General features: G+C 40.4%; 1 protein-coding gene across 2 annotated transcripts; it reads right to left on the reverse strand.

The window, feature by feature from the left end:
* Positions 1-5,379: 5,379 nt before the first annotated feature.
* LOC120043724 (zinc finger protein 135-like) lies at positions 5,380-14,485 on the reverse strand. 2 transcript variants are annotated; one of them, XM_038988286.1, is made up of 3 exons: positions 14,230-14,485; positions 7,572-7,749; positions 5,380-7,188 (listed from the first exon to the last, which is right to left on the reverse strand). In XM_038988286.1, exons 1-3 carry the CDS (start codon positions 14,236-14,238, stop codon positions 5,951-5,953), a joined length of 1,425 nt encoding a protein of 474 aa, XP_038844214.1. In that variant the 5' UTR covers positions 14,239-14,485; the 3' UTR covers positions 5,380-5,950. The 2 variants fall into 2 exon arrangements, with proteins under 2 accessions (XP_038844214.1, XP_038844215.1); XM_038988287.1 differs by having other exon boundaries at positions 7,095-7,188; positions 7,558-7,749.
* Positions 14,486-19,470: the final 4,985 nt, after the last annotated feature.

Genomic DNA, 19,470 nt, shown 5'->3' on the forward strand with positions numbered 1-19,470 from the left:
ATGTCGATCAACGCTTGAATAGAAACCTAGTTCACACCCCCGATTTTGAAGCCAACACAGTCGCTACAGTCCCATTCGTTTTCTTTGTAGCCTCGTTTGAATGCTGCAGTTGCGCACATTTGTGCGGAATGGGGTGAGTTTACGTTAGCTAGCTAATGGCTGAAGTTATTTTTGTGACAAACCTTCCATAAACAATTACAGCTAGCTACCTTTCTTCGCCTGTAGGTTAGCTAGCTAGCAGATTTCAGCTGACTGGTGTTAGCTAGCTACAGAGGCTAGCTGCTGGACTGTGGACAAGCAAGCTAATGTTAGCTATGAGCACCTGTATTGTTGCCAAGCATCCAAGTTGCTGACCAGGTTAGATAGAACTGAGATTTGGTTGAAAAGTTGTTAGCATTGTCAGAAATGCTACAAAAATTTAGCAAATCGTTGGTTCTTAATGGACAGAAATGTGCACGCGAGAGTGATAAATGATCAAATGTAATAAAAAATTGTTGCATCTACAAAGTTAGTCTAACATTTAAGTCCAATGGTCACTTTATGGAAGCTAAGTTTTTTGCTATGCAGATGAGTATCTCACAATTAAATCTCAAAAATAGTAATAATTTGAAAAGGGGCTATTAACTAGCTGGCCTGGCGCATCGTTGCCCGTGAATGGAAATTACTAGGCCAGGAGTAAGCATCTTAGCCAGGTAGCCTAGGACAACAAGAACTAAAAGTGGGCACTGTATGAGTCCTAGACCGTTCAGGGAAAAGCATAATTTATCTTTAGAATGCTCGGACTAAATCGTTTTTGGCAGGGGCGCAACTTTGGTTTAGAAGTGGGGGGGCATTATTATTATTTATTTTTTATCCAGTCAGATAAACACTACAAACAGCCTACTCGACCTCTCGGAGGCGTACGCATGGTCCTAAAGCACACCGTTAACACATTTAGTATCACCTTCCAATGATAAAACTAGGGGGGACAAAAAATCTATTTCAGAATGTGGTGGAGAACTGTTCACTCCATCCTTAGTGAAAGTTGCACCCCTGGTTTTTGGTATCTTTTAGTTGTCACTGTAGTAGACTAAGCATAGGTGATTAGAGGATGTTGAAGTTTTCTTTTTGACTTGCGGTAACTCTAAGTCAATAGTTGTTTAGTATTCAGAAAACATTCACTTGCTTGACCATTCTGAAGGTCATGTAACTGTTACATGCAACATTTTTTGTGAACTTAACAGGGCAGATGTTGCTCTCTAGTTTTATGATGTAACAAAGGTGTGGTTGAATGTATTCTGACACTGTCTTCTTGTCTCAGCTGTGTCAAGGCATATGAACTAACAGGTTATAACAACGCAATTATCACCACATGTAATATGGCTATTTTTCTGTCTTGGCTTCCCTGGTGATTTTACCCACACACCCGCTACTGCAAGGTGTAGGCTTGGCCTCATTATTTCACCAAGGTAAAATTGGTTTTATATTCACACATTCGGGCATTCAACAGACATTTGCGCATGCACAACCTTTGTTTTGAGGAAAAATTCCAGTTTTGATTTGATTGAAGGCATGTAGTCTATCAAATTTAGATTTCTATCAAATCAAAACTGGAATTTCTACTCAAAGCAAAGGTTGTAAAAGTATGCTAGACATTTATTGAATAAATCATACCTAGTTTGATGTCTCTGTGACAAACGGTGAATTAATTATAGATTTTTACAATTTTAAATGGCTTTTGGCGAATGTCTGTTGAATGTCCGAATATATAACCAACTTTACCTTGGCCTCATTATTTCTCCATGGTTCTGACTTTAGCTTCTCGTTGCCTTGTATCAATCTGTGTGCTTTGGGGTAGTATGCTACTTTGCTGAAAGACAAAATATGACATGTTTTTATTACCACCATTGTTTATTTTGTCCAGTTGTTCAAATGGAGCGAAGGGATATGGAATATCAAAGATGATAACTAGGCCTTGACATGTTATACACCACATTAAGCATACTGTTAATAAAAGTAAACCAAACTTACCCGATTCATCGTGGAAGCCGTTCTTTCTTCAGGGTTTCTTCAAATATATAAAAAAACGTGACAGTTAATCTGTAGCTAGTTTACACTAGTTACTTTCTTTGTCACAGCATTCATATAAACAGCTAGACCACAGCAATCAAACGTCCTTTTAAAAATCTAAACTCGACTTAAATTGTGACAAATAAATGTCTGATGTAGGCTAACCTTACTTCAGAAAGATCCTGGATAAGATTTTAATCTATTAAAGTCTAGAAAACGTTCAACACCCTATTCACCAAGAATCCTGTTGTCTGTTATCGGCTACCTCTACAAGAGTCTGTTGAAACGACGTCCTCTGTGAGAGTCCAGATAGTTTTAATTGTCTGAGGCCCAGTATGGGAAGCCTATAAAATACCAGACTGATTACAGCAGCGCTATCCGTGCAGCGAACCTGAAAAACCTGATGTATGTTCAATCCGACGTCTGCTGTGTCCATGCAGCATTTACAACAATGCAACCTCCGCAGTAGTCAGTGCATTACAAGCATTTCGCTACACCAGCAATAAAATATGTATGTGACCAATAACATTTGATTTGATTCATAATTCTTCCGCTTCACGGAGCAGACCAGAATCAGCGCCGTTGAGAAGGAAGTGGTCTTCTTCTTCGGTATTATGGCGGTCCGCAAACAATGACTATAGGTGCATGCCCCCACCTAGTGAATTGGCTGTGTATCAGCCTACTATTATTCTGTAGTATTAATTCATAACACTTTGTGAACAACCAACTAACCCTACACCCATTAAAACCTCATCATTATTCCACTACTTTGGCCCTCTGATTCTACACCAGGCCAGCAGCCTGAAAGGACGGGATATTATCGTTCAAAACACCTTGTAATTCTGAAGTAAAATATTGTACACCCAAGTACTTCTCTGCAGCTGCCACCACATCTATCCACTGTGATTTACATTCTATTCCTGCAGTACAGTTGACAACCAAGGCCATGAGCTTCAAAAAAATAAATAAATATTGAAGCATGTTATTTTTATCACTCTATATTGACCTCAGCCTAATCACAGAGATCCTCTCAGGATCCTTCACCCTGGACCCATCTTCCTCTACTACTTTCTTCACTGCCTCATATAGGACACCTTCTGCACTACTCTGATCCTGGTAACCTCAACCTGTCTTTCTCTCACCGAACACATCTGATCTCCAGCACCATGTGTACCCCTACAGTTTACACACACAACTTTTTACATCAATACTCCACATTCCTTTCTCTCAGGTCCTCCTGCACACTTCTCACATCTAGGAATCTCCCTGCTACACTGCTGGAAGGAAGTAGTCAAGGAAGGGAGTTGGTGTTTATACAGGAAGTACCCCCCCACACTTACCAATCATGTCAATGTCAAGCTATTCAGAGCTTTAAAGCTCGCCAGCTTGTTTTAAAACTCAGAAATTAGTTACAAGATTAGCACAGGCTAAGATCTTATACGTTTTGTTCTATGAGATAATAGCAGTCAGTTAATATGAACTTTATGAATTATGAAGCCTTTGTGATGTGCTTTTGTATTACATTAATTCTTCAAAATTCACAATAAGTGACATTAGCTTATAAAGATTGTATAACAAAATGTATAAGATCTCAACTGTTTACAACAGTCCTTATTTTCAGCATTTATCCAAACACCCTACAAAATTGCCATTAATTTCCCCCATGGGCTTTGTCTAACGAACCATGGCAAAATTAGTGCCTATAAAAAGATGCTATTACTATTTCTCTCTTTAGTACAGTGGACGAGTCATAATACCCATAAAACCTAGTGGCCAAACAGGGAAACTGTTCCAATTGTTTTCCACCATTCATTTTCCCCATAGGGGATTTTCCATAGGCTTACCCTGGCAAGAGGTGATTTCCCATTTTTATCAATATAGTCGGCTCTATTTACTGTCAAATGTCGCTTATGCTAATTAACATAAAAGTAGACATCATGCAAGAGTACAAATCCCTGCAAGCTCCTGGACTTCGTCTCTAGCTGACACCTTTGCTAACAGCTATTGTGTAATTATAAAACTTGCCCATGACAGGTCACAGAATTGTCAATGTAAAGAAATGCAGCCAATTTATTCACTACTACAGTTAGCTAACATTAGATAGTTAATCCAGAGATGCTTACCTTTAATTAATCATTGATTGCAAGATATTAGCTGTTGTCACTTCACACAAAATGTCAAAATGTTCTTCACTCTTCACCTTCTTCTGGCAACGGTCCATACTTGGTCCCTTACTCTTATTAATTTACGTTGAATATCTTCACCATTTCCAAATGTGTATTTTGGTCCTGATTCGGCCAACTGACAATACATTACATTATCAAAGTATGTTTTTCTATTTTGTTTCTATCTGGAAATATTTTTCAATCTTACTGTCCTCCACTCAGTCCTCTGACGTGTGTAGTGACCTCTCCAAGGAGTGGTGGTCAGGGTGGAGGTGGTAGCCCATGATGGGGTGAGGGTCCTGTCAGGGGATCTCCCCGCCCGAGGCCTGGCTACTTTTTAAAGGTCATTTTTATTACGTTTCAGAACCACTTCTGATATGTTTCCTAGAGGTCAAAGTTCACATTTCTGTCAATCTGAACATTCTGAAGATGTGTCTGATGGACAGCTGTGAATCTAATATTTCCAATGATATATGATTAAAGGGTAAACATGAGTAATAACCTGATCTACTGTATGCTGGCATTGTCATAGGGTAAAACCACTATGGGAAAACTGAATGGGATGGAGGGATGGATAGAAATAGTGATAACACACAGAAAGCTACCATTGCTGCAGTGATAGAATACTTTTTCAACAGTAGGGACATGGACCCCAAAAAATAAATCACTATGAGAAATTTTCACTCCAAGTGAGCCCCACCGAGCCCCCTGGCTCATTGATGATAAGACCTACAGATTCATTCAGTTTATTGTATCAGTGTGTGTGTGTGTGTGATTGTACAGGTATGTATTTTTCAATAATTCCCTTCTTGTACTTTGATGTGTGTATTGGTGTTTATTGTTAGATATTACTGCACTGTTGGAAATAGGAACACAAGCATTTCTACACCCGCAATATCTGATAAATGTGTGTATGCGACCAATACAATTTGATGATTAGAGTGTGTGTTAGTGTACTAGTACAAGTGCATAGGATTGTGTGTGTGTGGGTTTGCAATTGGTGGAGGGTGGTATGTGCAATAACATTAGTGAAGTAACACATTAAACATTGGTTTAGGTGTTATTACATGATCGGTTGAAGTTATTACGTTATTCATTAAAAAAGTTGTTACACACCTGATAAAGTAACTTATTACATTAAGTGGAAAAGTTATTACGATAAGAATTCTACATTTTATCATATTAACCAACAAGATATTACATTTACCGGTTTTATTACATTATAAATCTCAAAGTTATTACATTAACCGATGTTACAAGACAGTATACATAGTTCTTGACCTCATGGATATTATTATTCAATGCATTATGGATTAGTTGTTTGTCATTTTAATCAATTTAGATATTATTATAAAATGAGTGATAACTTCTTGTTTAGAAGATAATGGATTTAATTTATTGATCAATTGAATACATGAATATACACCTATTGTTGAAACATTATTCCTCATGACATTTAATAACAACAGTATCATGAGTATATGAAAGAAGATACAATTATCAACATCCCTCCCACACACACACACACACACAGGTTCCCTATAACATTTTCTATGATAACATTTATCCATTTAGATCAATGTGTGATATTACATAGACACAGTGGAGACCTGATCCCAGATCAGAGCTGCATATTATGCTGCACAGAGGTTACCATGGTGATCAGACTAAGTCAACTGTTTAAGAATGAGAGATGGATATGACTGTTCACTAGATGTTTTCTATTGATCCTTTATTTATGGATCTGGTGCCGGTGTCGGATAGGACTGAGATGAAATATGGCACATTTTTGCTTTTTGGTGTTTTCTAATATACCCTAAATGAGTAAAGCTCTTTCTACACAGGCAGACATAGAGTTTCTCTCCAGTGTGTGTTCGCTGGTGTGAATTCAGGCTCCCTGATTGACTGAAGCTCTTTCCACAATTATCAAACTTGTAAGGCTTCTCTCCTGTGTGTGTTCGATGGTGTCGATTCAGGGTGGAAGCTGCAGCAAAGCTCTTCCCACACTGATCACAGCTATAAGGCTTCTCTCCAGTGTGTGTTAGTTGGTGTGTTGTCAGGTTGACTGACTGATTGAAGCTCTTCCAACAATGATCACAGCTATAAGGCTTCTCTCCTGTGTGTGTTCGCTGGTGTCTAGTTAGTTTTCCTGATACAGCAAAGCTCTTTCCACACTGATCACAGCTATAAGGCTTCTCTCCAGTGTGTGTTCGCTGATGTGTAGTTAGGTAGGAAGCTAGAGCAAAGCTCTTCCCACATAGACAGACATAAGTTCTCTCTCCAGTGTGTATTACCTGGTGTCTAATCAGGCTGGAAGCTACAGCAAAGCTCTTCCCACACTGATCACAGCTATAAGGTTTCTCTCCAGTGTGTGTTCGCTGGTGCATAGTCAGGCTGCCTGACTGATTGAAGCCCTTTCCACACTGACCACAACTATAAGGTTTCTCTCCAGTGTGTGTTAGTTGGTGTGTTGTCAGGTTGACTGACTGATTGAAGCTCTTCCAACACTGACCACAACTATAAGGTTTCTCTCTAGTGTGTATTAGCTGGTGTTTAGTCAGGGGGCCTGACTGATTGAAGCTCTTTCCACACTGATCACAGCTATAAGGCTTCACTCCTGTGTGTACACGCTGGTGTACGGTTAAGGATCCTGCACGAACAAAGCTTTTCCTACAATCAAGGCAGGGGTAAGGCTTCTCCCCTGTATGAATTCTTACATTAGATTTGAAGGTGTTAGATGCAGCAAAACTCTTCCCACACTGATCACAGTGAATAATGAAGCCACTCTGGCTTGTGAAACTCTTCCCACAGTCAGAGCAGCAGTGGTGAGGTTTCTTCCCGATATGTCTCTGCTGGTGTTTCTTGAGATGTTCTGATCTGTTGACATTCTTCTCTGTCTTGTCAGCAACATGTTTTAGAGGCTCCCCAGACGATAAGCTCCTCCCACTAAGAGAACGATGGTTAGGGGTGTTCCCTGTAAAATAAAGACATTGAATAGTTAGTATTTGTTTATGGACCCATATTTCCAAAATCTTTTAATTTTAATTTTATTGTTTGTTATTTAGCAGGTGCTCTTATCAAGAGCAATTTACAGGAGCAATTAGGGTTAAGTACCTTGCTCAAAGGCACAGACAGATCACCTTGACGGCTCAGAGATTCAAACCAGCAACCTTTTGATTAGTGGCCCAACGCTCTTAACCACTAGGCTACCTGCCGCCCTTATCATCAATATACACTCAGTGGAGTGGCCAGTTTATTAGGCACACCCCCCTCCATACATGTATACTGTTAATCAATGAGTTAACAGAAGTTACAGAAGCAGATTGTAGTCTCATCCACACACCCCATTGTTCTTACTTGATGAAATCAAATCTCCCTCCTCGTGTCCTTCTCTCACAGTTCCACTCTGCCCTGGTGTTTTCCTGCAGTCGACCAGCCGCACAGACACCCTCTTCAGACCCAGCAGTAAGGCGCTACCAGGATAGTTGCAACCTGGGGTCTCCGGCATGGTGGAGGGGGACGGGCTAGCTCTGTCCTGGTGACCACAGGAAGTAAAGTACATAGAATATCATTAGACCAAACATTTGATTACTTTAGTATAAATCTCTGGTTGGTGCATCGTTATAATAACTCCTTTCTACTGAAGTGTGTAACCGTTCACTACTTTCCACAAATGTACAACAATTCTAATGCCCCGTCTTATCTTCAGAAGCTTTGATTGAGCATTCATTGGAGTTGAACACATCTTTCACCCCTGAGTTAATCTTGGTTTACGCAGAACTAATGTCTCAAGTAATTGGTCAACTGCTCAATTTAGTTCTGGGTTCATACGTGATAAGAGGAGAGCTTAAGAGATGCTCAAACGAGGAGCTCCACCCTCTCTCTCAAGATACGGGCCGAATATCCCCTCCCCTTTCCAAAATTCAGAGGACACCAACACCTGCGAAAACGTGATGTCATAATAACCAGACAGGAAAAACCAAAACACCTGAACTACTGCTGCTCATTATGATGTAGTATTTAGAGACAAATCCATCAATTTGGTTTTACTTTCCACCCTAAATTAAATGAATGTCAATTTATACAGTTATCCCCATGTACAATAGAGCCACGTCTTTCTGGTGCCATTTACAGCTTGTTTCTAGCTTAAAGCGTTGCAGAGATATTCTGATGTTTTTCTGGTGCTAGCAAGCATGCAATGAACAACGTGCTGTTTACATCTATATTTGCTCACCCTTCGGAAAATCAGATCACGACTCAATCCTACGCATTGTACAGATATTCCAGTAATTCTATACACATACTGTCCATAATGTCTATACATCCTGTGATGGAAAATGTTATCATGGGAAGAGCAGTCTTCAAAATGTTCATCTTGTCTTAGTGTCATAAATAATCCTTGGTTCTTGTCTGTACTTGGTAAAAATATGAAGGGGGGCAACATGACCCCCTCAGGACCATCTGTCAGAACGCCCAGAATATGTTCTAGAAGTTAAGATAGGAGACGGTGCCAGACACATGCCGGAACCAAACCTATGAACTATGTAACCTGTCTGTAACCAGTATATAAGAGATCTAATGGGACTGCCCCGAGGGAGCTACCTTCAGATCGGTACTTTATGCATCTTAAGTTTGACTTTGACCTCTAGAGCATGGTGATAATAAACAATGATTAATTTAAGATTGACTTTGAGTGTTCCCCTGTAGAATTTACACGACTATCTCATCACATCCACTACAAGACCAAAAGTATGTGGACACCTGCTCGTCAAACATCTCATTCCAAATGCATGTGGTCCCCCTATTGCTGCTATAACAGCCTCCACTCTTCTGGGAAGGCTTTCCACTAGATGTTGGAACATTGCTGCAGGGACTTGCTTCAATTCAGCCACAAGAGCATTAGTGAGGTCGGGCACTGATGTTAGCCAATTAGGCCTGGCTCGCAGTCGGCGTTGTAATTCATCCCAAAGGTGTTTGATGGGGTTGAGGTCAGGGCTCTGTGCAGGCCAGTCAAGTTCTTCCACAACAATCTTGACAAACTATTGCTGTATGGAACTTGATTTGTGCAAGGGGGGCATTGTCATGCTGAAATAGGAAGGGCCTTCCCCAAACTGTTACCACAAAGTTGGAAGCACAGAATGGTCTAGAATGTCATTGTATGCTGTAGCGTTAAGATTTCCCTTCACTAGAATTAAGGGACAGAACCATGACAAACAGCCCCAGACAATAATTCCTCTTACACCAAACTTTACCGTTGGCACTATGCATTGGGGCAGGTAGTGTTCTCCTGACATCTGCCAAACCCAGATTTGTCTGTCGGTGGCGAGCCTTACAACACTCCAGCCGACGCTTGGCATTGCGCAAGGCAGTGGCGGATTTAGGTATGGGCGACATGGGCGCCCGCACAATTTGTTTTTTTGGAATGGTGACATTTGCGTGATCGGTTTTCTATCGCTCATTTGCACGTCACGTCAATGATATCATGTCACCGTGTGGGACTGTGGGTCAATTAACCTTGTCGGAGAGGGCGCCCTGATTCTAGTTTGGGAGCTAGGCAGGCTACTGCCTGGGAAGGTCTCCCACTCAGAAGTACGAGATGGGGAAGTGGAACGGGGGTAGGTTGACCTCAGGTCTCCCCACTGGAAGCCCGAGGTAGGGGGAGCAGGGGATTAGTAAAATTTGTCAAATCAGTCACTATATGAAATGCTACCAAATAAACCACAATTAATTCATAATACTGTTAATATATAGTTTCACAGACATAGTTGTATTTTTTTCTGGTTTGCGAAATCGTTAAGAATAATATAAAACCAGTCTGCACACCACCAAGTTGAATTGGTTTAGTCTTGACTCTTGGTTGACAGTGTTGGGGGATGGGTAATGTATTGATGCTCGAGTGCCAAATCAACACAAATGGATAAGAAAAGGTCTACGCCATCAGTTTAGGAAAACGAGGAAAGAAGAAGAGGATAAAAAAGGTATGCAGCTGTCATCTCTTAATGAGTATAATATTATGCATGTAATGAAATAGGCTAGTATAACACTTTTGTTTGTTAGCATAGCAACCAACATAGCAACAGGCACATAGGGTGACAATATTCAGTTTTCTGTCCAACTAGCTTCCATAACATTGGATATAATTTCACACAGTTTCATCGTGATAATGTGTGTAGCCTGCAGCAAAACGATTACAACCCAACAAGCACATTATTGATTTGGTTAACTTTCATTGAGGTGACATCATAAAGGTTTTGTGTGATTATATTGACTAGGTCCTGAGCTCAGTAAGGGGAATTTCCAATGCTGTAGGCTAACTTATAAGACGTCTATATTATGCATCTTTTGTGATATATTGAGTCTTTTGTGATATATTATGCCTAGAATTAGCCAAGGAGGTTGTATGGTTCATTTGGTTCCTATTCTGAAAGTTTGATAAATTGTGCATAATGACAAGTATATTTAATTGTGCAACAAATGTATTTAGGGTGTCAGACTCCTATACAGTATTTAAATGCAAATTCAGGGGCACTTCTGACATTTTTTGGAGCACCCTCTGGCATTGGCCAGGATGAGGTGCCATCTACCTTCTCAGCCACACAGGCCTCTTCAGAAATTATCTCGGAGCCTCAGGATGAGGAGTTGTCCACCTCCTCAGCCACACAGGTGTCTCCACAAATATTGTCTGAGCCTGAAGACTCATTTGCTTCCACTTCTCCCCAGCAGGATTCTTCAGGTGGGTTTGTGCGCACGCACATGTGTTCGTATACACGCACATGTGTTTGTGTGCATCCCTGCATAACAAACAAAATAATCTCCCTTTTGCAAAGTTTTAAGTTTCCATATTGTAGGTAACAATGATGATTTTATTATTACTGGGTATGTATGTGGGATGGTCCACCACTATAAATGCTGTGAATAACATGCGTAAACTAATGCCCATGTGCTCTCCTTTAGAAACGCCTGTAGCAGCATCCCACCAAATCCTGCTGCTGGGGATGAACCACTGTCTACAGATCCTGCTGCTGAGGATGAACCACTGTCTACAGATCCTGCTGCTGAGGATGAACCACTGTCTACAGATCCTGCTGACTGGCCTTCAGTTCTGACTGACAGAATTCAGACACAACTAGTTTGCACAGGACCAAGTGAGGTACCACATAACTTTGTTTCCCCAAGGAATGAGAGTGATGAAAGAAGTTGCCACCACCAGTATTTCAGGAAGACCTTGGTGAGTGGTGAAAAAATCCCTAGAAGTTGGCCGGTGTATTCTGAAAGAAACAACAGCCTTTCCTGCTGCAAACTCGGTTCTAAGAAGAAAATTAATTTGGCAAGGGAGCCATACAACCTAGAACCGCGACTGGTGCAAGGTGATCTTAGGCTCGTGTGGCTGCTCAGCTATGGAAACCCATTTCATGAAACTCCTGATGAACAGTTGTGCCGACATTGCGTTCAGAGGCAGTTTGGAACTCGGTAGGGAGTTTTGCAACCGAGGACAGATGATTTTAACACGTTACGCACTTCAGTACTCCGTAGTCCCGTTCTGTGAGCTTGTGTGGCGTACCACTCCTCGATTGAGCCATTGTTGCTCCTAGACTTTTCCACGTCACAATAACAGCACTTACAGTTGACCGCGGAAGCTCTAGCAGGGCAGACATTTGACAAACTGACTTGTAGGAAAGGTGGCATCCTATGGTGGTGCCACGTTGAAAGTCACTGAGGTCTTCAGTAAGGCCATTCTACTGCCAATGTGTGTCTATGGAGATTGCATGGCTGTGTGCTCAATTTTAGACACAGGTGTGGCTGAAATAGCCAAATCCACTCATTTGAAGGTGTGTCCACATACTTATGAATGTACTGTATTTATACTCTGGACTAATATTTCTTAATTCCATTATTTTACTTTTAGAAGTATGTAACGTTATTATTGTGAATTGTTAAATATTACTGCACTGTTGTAACTAAGAACACAAGGATTTCGCTACACCCGCAATAAGATCTGCTAAGTATGTGTATGCGACCAATAAAATCTGATTGAATTTGTTTTCTCAGCGAGTTGTGTCCTGTCTGACAGTGAAATATGGCTAGCGTTTACCGTAGCTTGGACTATGGAGTAGCTAGCTAGCGTTGCAGAAGTCCATTGCATTGCATGCATTCCAAGGTAACAGTGTGGCATTTAAAAAAAAAAAAACTGATGTAGCTATGTTTTGTGGAAAAATGTACGAGTGGCATTTGGACGTGAGCTGTTGTCTGCTAGCAAGCTAATGGCTTTAGTTATTTGTGTAACAAACCTTCCATAAACAATTACAGCTAGCTACATTTATTTGCCTTTTCGTTAGATAGCTAGCTACAGAGGCTAGCTTCTGGACTTTGGACAAGCAAGCTAACGTTAGCTAATAGCAGCTGTATTGTTGCCAAGCATCCAAGTTGCTGACCAGGTTAGATAGAACTATAGACAGGTAGATAGATATAGATATATTTGTCTGAAACTTAGTTGGCATTGCCAGAAATGCTACAAAAACTTCTTAATGGACAGAAATGTGCCCGCGAGAGTGATAAAATATAAATGTAATAAAAACTGTTGCATCTACAAGGTTAGTCAAACATTTAAGTCCAATGGTCACTTTATGGAAGCTAAGTTTTTTGCTATGCAGATGAGTATCTCACAATTAAATCTCAAAAATAGTAATATTTTGAAAAGTGGCTATTAACTAGCTGGCCTGGCGCATCGTTGCCCGTGAATGGAAATTACTAGGCTAGGAGTAAGCATTTAATCCAGTGTCGTTTTAATCCACTGCAATCATTTTTACCAAGTCGGCGCAGAAAATACTTAACACTCACGACTACAATATCATGGAATATAAAACAAAATAATTTGTATGATTAACATTTTTATCTTAGCAAGGAAGCCAGACAACAAAAAGTAAAAGTGTGTACTGTATGACTGACTCATAAACCGTTCAGGGAACATGAAAGATGAGGATGGCATTGGCATTTCTCTACAAGTTAAGGTGAGTCAACATGTTTTTTTTTTCTATTCGCAATGCACACACAGAAATCAGTACCATGGATAGACGCATCGTATTTAGCATAAGTTTATCTAACTAAATCGTTTTTGGCAGGGGTGCAACATTTAGAAGTGGGGGGGGGGGGGACATTTATTTTTTAACCAGTCGGAGAAACACTCCAAACAGCCTACCCGACCTCTGGGGTGCGTCCGCAAGGTCCTTACAGCACACTGTTGCCTCGTTTTGTATCGCATCCCAAAGATAAAACTGGGGGGGACAAAAAATGCTAATTCAGAATGTAGGGATGATCCTTGTCCCCAGTGAAAGTCGCACCCCTTGTTTAAAAAATATATATTTTCGTTGTAGTAGTGTAAGCATAGGTGATAAGATGATGTTGAAGTTGAAATGGTGCTTGAATAGTGGAGGCAGGGCCTGTTTTCGTTGCGACTTGCGGTAACTAAATCAATTGCTGTTTAGTAGTCCGAAAACGTTGGAAACATTAACTTGCTTGATCATTCTGTAGGTTGTAACTGTGAACTTAACAAGACAGATGTTGCTCTCCGGTTTTATGATTTTAACAAAGGTGTGGTTGAATTTATTCTGCCACTGTCTTCTTGTCTCGGCTGTGTCAAGGCTTATGAACTAACAGGTTATATAACAAACAACGCAATTATCACAACACAGGTTGTAATATGGCTATTTTTCTGGCGTGGCTTGCCTGGCGATTTTACCCACGCACCACTACTGCAAGTTGTAGCTTTGCCCTCATTATTTCTCCATGATTTTGACTTTACCTGCTCGTTGCGCATTGCCTTGTATCAATCTGTGTGCTTTAGGCTAATAGGCTGCTGAAGGACAACATATCCCAAGTGTTTATTACCACCATTGTTTATTTTGTCTAGCTGTTCAAATTGAACGAATGGATATGGAAGATCAAAGATTATGAAAGCTAGGCCTTGACATTTCATACACCACAGAAAGCATACTGTTCATAAGTTAACCAGACTTACCCGATCCATCGTGGAAGCAACTGTATTCTTTCTTTAACGTTTCTTCAAATAAAAAACATGACAGTAAGAGTAACGTAACGTTACGCTACAGTTACTTTCTTTGTCATAGCGTTCAGATAAAGAAAATATAGACCACACCTATATAAATATCAAAACTCCATTTACGTTGTGACAAATAAACGTCTCATTTAGACTAATCTTACATTAGAAACATCCTGGAAAAGCCTGTGGAAATGTATTTGGATTGAAAACTAGATAGAGGATGGTAACAAAGAACTTCCAGTTGATGCTTTTCAACTTCTTCTGTGGTGTTTAAGAGGTGCCGCCACCTACTGTACATAGTCATCAAGACTTCTCTTCAAGTGGGTGAGGCGGTTTAGGGAGTCATTTATTGTTAGGATATAACTGCTGTATTGTCTCATATATATAGTATGTTAAATTAATGTCAAAACATAAATTGGCATAATCAATATATCATTAATCTATTTAAACTTTAAATTATTATTTGTATCACGTATTTTGTGTCATCCTCAATGATAGTAAATGCATTATGTTCACGTGTGGTTGTATTGTTTTTACATTAGCAAATTACATCAAATTAAAATCAAAACAAATCTAAGGTATTTATAGAAACAACAAAAACAGCTTGCAGCCTCCGGCTGGCTGTGGTTTGCTGGAAGGTGGCAGGCTGAATTTGAGATGAGAGAAATTCCTTGCTATAGTCTTTCAAATTAGCTCATGGCTAGATGGCTTTCTAGGACTTATAGCGGTCCTCTGAATGGAAGATGCAAAAGCGGCCTGCCAAGAGCTTGTAGCAGTCCTGTGAGTGCAGGCTAAGAAACTAAAAACAAATAAGCCATTCGTTTTTTGATGACAAAAAAATTCAACACTCTCTCATTGACCTCCATACAAAAACTCCTTGCTTGGTGGGCGAAAAAAACGGACAAACACCACCTGCTGGAGGGAGACAGATTTTTCCTCGAGTTGGGCCTCTCACTTTGCCTCTTCCTCTCTGACAACGTTCTCTTCCAGAGTCCAGCTGTGGTTATTGGCTGAGGCCCAGTAAGAGTAGCCTCGTAAATAACATACTGATTACCGATGAGCGATCCGTGCAGTGAACCAGTAAAGTCCGATTTATGTTCAATCAGACTTCTGCAGTGGCCATACACAATGGTGATTTTAGCATGTAAATCTTGGTGGGGCAAAGCCTACATTTTTGGGGGGGATGCATGCCAGCAAGGCAACAACACAACACTAAACAATACATTAATTGCACTATAACAGTGACAGCCAGTTCCCACAAACTATTAGGGCCTACATAAAGCTGTCCCAACAGAAGAGCTTTCTTTTCAGCACCATGGAGTGAATCATTGTCATGCTACACCTGGCTATCAGCGGAGCCTTGTCTGGCAGCGAAACATTTCATTCAGCCTCATTTACCTCCTTTAAAAAAAACTGGAACTGTCAGCTAAGTGGTAATGAACTGGTAAAAGGCTTCAGGAGATAATCCAGATTAGTGTGTATGTATGTGCGTTAGTAATAGAAGGGATAAAAATAACGGTTTTTGTATATGCACGTCAGAGTTCTCTCGAGAATAAACACTATTGATTAATTTGGACACGGGTCTATGTCTATTTTATGCAAATAAGGATCTTACATATTCTTAGAAACGGACCGAGTGATTGCTTTGTATAATTAAATTGGTTAATGAACATATAGGAAACAAATTCCTTCAACAAGTAGTCAATATAAACATGGGCGTAGTCAATATAACTATTTGTTTAACACTTCTAAAATGAACAGGAACAGAATTCAGAACATGGGCCGTTCTTACAGTATTATCCCTGTACACCAAGTCAGAATCATAGGATAAATAAAGGGGGCATATTAGCAGACAATGAAAGCTTTTACAATATTTGATGATATTTCTCTGAAAACAGGCTATAGGCTACATGTCAGAACAGTAGGCTAAGTTATGAGGGGGTAAGGGATCAAATTATTAGGGTAAAGCACATGGGCTACTAACAGCTTACTACACAACATATAATTAGTATTACTTTCTTAGCTAGAGTATACATATCTCCCTGGCATATTACATCATTTATGCAGCAGCATACAATACATTTTTGGACTCACCTTGTGCTGTGTTCACTTGAACAGGAAGGTGGCATGGGCAAATTTTGTCATCAAACTTTGTCATCAAATTCTGTCTTCCTCCGGATTTATGGTGCTTTCAAGTCAACTGAAAACTGGGGAAAAAACAAGGTTGTATCATGACGTCAGTGATCTTCAGGTCGGAGCTCTAGAAAAAGAGGCCAGAGTTTCTGACTTGGAATTCCGAGGTGGATGACCATTCAACACGTATTTTCCCGGTCGGAGCTTGCGTTTTTCCGAGTTCCCAGTTGTCTTGAACTCATTGAAGTCTGACATTTCCCAGTTCAGTTTCCAGTTGTTTTGAACGCGGCAGAAGTCCTGCTGGATTGACAGCATGGCCAATATATTCAACATTTTCTGGCCCACGATGTTGTATGTGAATGTTTATCCTTTTAAGCTTGGAAAAGAGACCTTAAACCCAGACTTGGACCACACACCCTCTCCACTGAATAGTAGGCTAGTGATTTCTTTTAGCAACGCTTTCAGTTATACACTGATTCCTTTCAAACCACTCATTGTTGAATTTGCAATTTCCAACTTGTTGTGTAATGTTTATGTCCTATGACTGATGAGCACTGATACGTATTATCTATAATTTATCTTCACTCTGCGGTCCGACTCATCCCAAACCATCTCAATTTGGTTGAGGTCTGGGGATTGTGCAGGCCAGGTCATCTGATGCAGCACTCCATCACTCTCCTTCTTGGTAAAATAGCCCTTACACAGCCTGGAGGTATGTTGGGTCATTGTCCTGTTGAAAAACAAATGATAGTCCCACTAAGCCCAATCCAGATGGGATGGCATACCGCTGCAGAATGCGGTGGTAGCCATGCTGGTTAAGTGTGCCTTGAATTCTAAATAAATCACAGTGTCACCAGCAAAGCACCCCCACACCATAACACCTCCTCCTCCATGCGTCACGGTGGGAAATACACATGCAGAGATGTTTTAATCAATTACTTTGTAACGTGATTATATTTAGTATAGTTTCATCTAAAAAGGATAACTTCAATGTTTTACAATTTAAATGTTTCTGAAACATCCCTGAGGATGGTCCTCACCTTCCTCCGGAGGAGGCTCCACTGATACACACCTCCAACAGACACCAGTTAGTCACGCACCTGTTGGTCCTCCCCTTCCTCTGGAGGAGCCTCCACTGATACACACCTCCAACAGACACCAGTTAGTCACGCACCTGATGGTCCTCCCCTTCCTCTGGAGGAGCCTCCACTGATACACACCTCCAACAGACACCAGTTAGTCACGCACCTGATGGTCCTCCCCTTCCTCTGGAGGAGCCTCCACTGATACACACCTCCAACAGACACCAGTTAGTCACCCAGATAATCCCCTCCTTACTAATACCTAACGAGCTCAAAGTAACAAATCACATAGCCAGATAACAGCTCGCTAATTACATTGATATGCTTTGGAATGTCTAGCCAGCGTATCAGGAATGCTAGCTAAATGTTGGTTAAAATGTACAAATGTAGTTTACTAGCTAGCTAGTTTGTTAACGACCTTACATCAGATTGTCCTCTTTTCTGCTGCTCTGATGTTGGCTGACTGGATGCCTTCATCTTTGAAATGAAGAGGGAAAAAATGAATTTGATAGAATAGCATCACTTCTCAATGTTTGACGACATGGCAACCCCATGAGTTGAGACTTCAGTTCCGTTTCAAAATCCTCTGGTTCAAAGTGGTGGCTACAAACAGACATTTTGATATTTCTCACATCAACTGGATACACCTCCACGGGGTGGTTCTCCAAGTCCTGAAATCGCTATGAATTCTGGATATTGTGATTTGCTTACAACCAGAAAATGTAGCAAGCCTGTTTCTACAAGTGAGATACAGAAAATTCATATTTACATGTAGTGAGGAATTAACATTTTTATAACTTGATATATTAATGGACAAAACATTATGATCACCTGCTCTTTCCATTACATAGACTGAACAGGTGAATCCAAGTGAAAGCTGTGATCACTTACTGATGTCACTTGTTAAAGCCACTTCAAATCAATGTAGATGAAGGGTAGGAGACAGGTTAAAAAGGGATTTTTTTTTTTTATCCTGGAGACAATTGAGACATGGATTGTGTATGTGTGCCATTGATGTTGAATGTGCAAGAAAAAAATATTGAAGTGCCTTTAAACAGAGTATGGTAGTAGGTACCAGGAGCACCGGTTTGTCTCAAGAACTGCAACCTAAAGGACATCCAGCAAACTTGACAAAACTGTGGGAAGCATTGAGTCAACATGGGCCAACATCCCTGTGGAACACTTTTGACACCTTGTAGAGTCCATGCACCAAGAAATTGAGGCTGTTCTGAGGGCAAAGGGGGCAACTCAACATTAGGAAAGTGTTCTTAATATTTTGTACACTCAGTGTATACAGGTAAGTCTGTATTCTAGAGGTCGAAGATCAAAGTTCTGTTCTGAATGGACAGCTGTGAATCTAAGCTTTCCAATGAGCTATGATTAAAGGGTATACATGAGTAATAACCTGTATGCTGACGTTGTCATAGGGTAAAACTGAATGGGATGGAGGGATGAATAGAAAGAGTGATAACACACAGAAAGCTACCATTGCTGCAATGATAGAACACATTCAACTCCAGGGACATAGACCTTAAAACAAATCTATATGAGACATTTTCACCCCAAGTGAGACAACCGAGCACCCTGGCTCATTGATGATAAGGCCTACAGATTCATTCAGTTAATTTTTTATCATTGTGTCTGTGTGTGTATATATAAATACAATTGTACAGGTGTGTATATTTCAATAATTACGTTATTTTACTTTTAGAAGTGTGTGTATTGTTAGATATTACTTAATGCACTGTTCAAGCTAGGAACACAAGCATTTCTACACCCGCAATAACATCTGCTAAATATATGTATGTGACCAATACGATTTGAATATTAGAGTGTGTGTTTGTGTGTGAGTACAGGTGCATAGGTTTGTGTGTGTGGGTTTGCAATTGGTGGAGGGTGGTATGTGCATTAATAACTTCTTGACGCTAGGGGTCAGATTTTGTAATTTTTTTAAAATAACGTTCCCAAGGTAAACAGACTATTT

This window comes from Salvelinus namaycush, chromosome 3 (genome assembly GCF_016432855.1).
Source record: "Salvelinus namaycush isolate Seneca chromosome 3, SaNama_1.0, whole genome shotgun sequence".
NCBI lineage: Eukaryota > Metazoa > Chordata > Actinopteri > Salmoniformes > Salmonidae > Salvelinus > Salvelinus namaycush.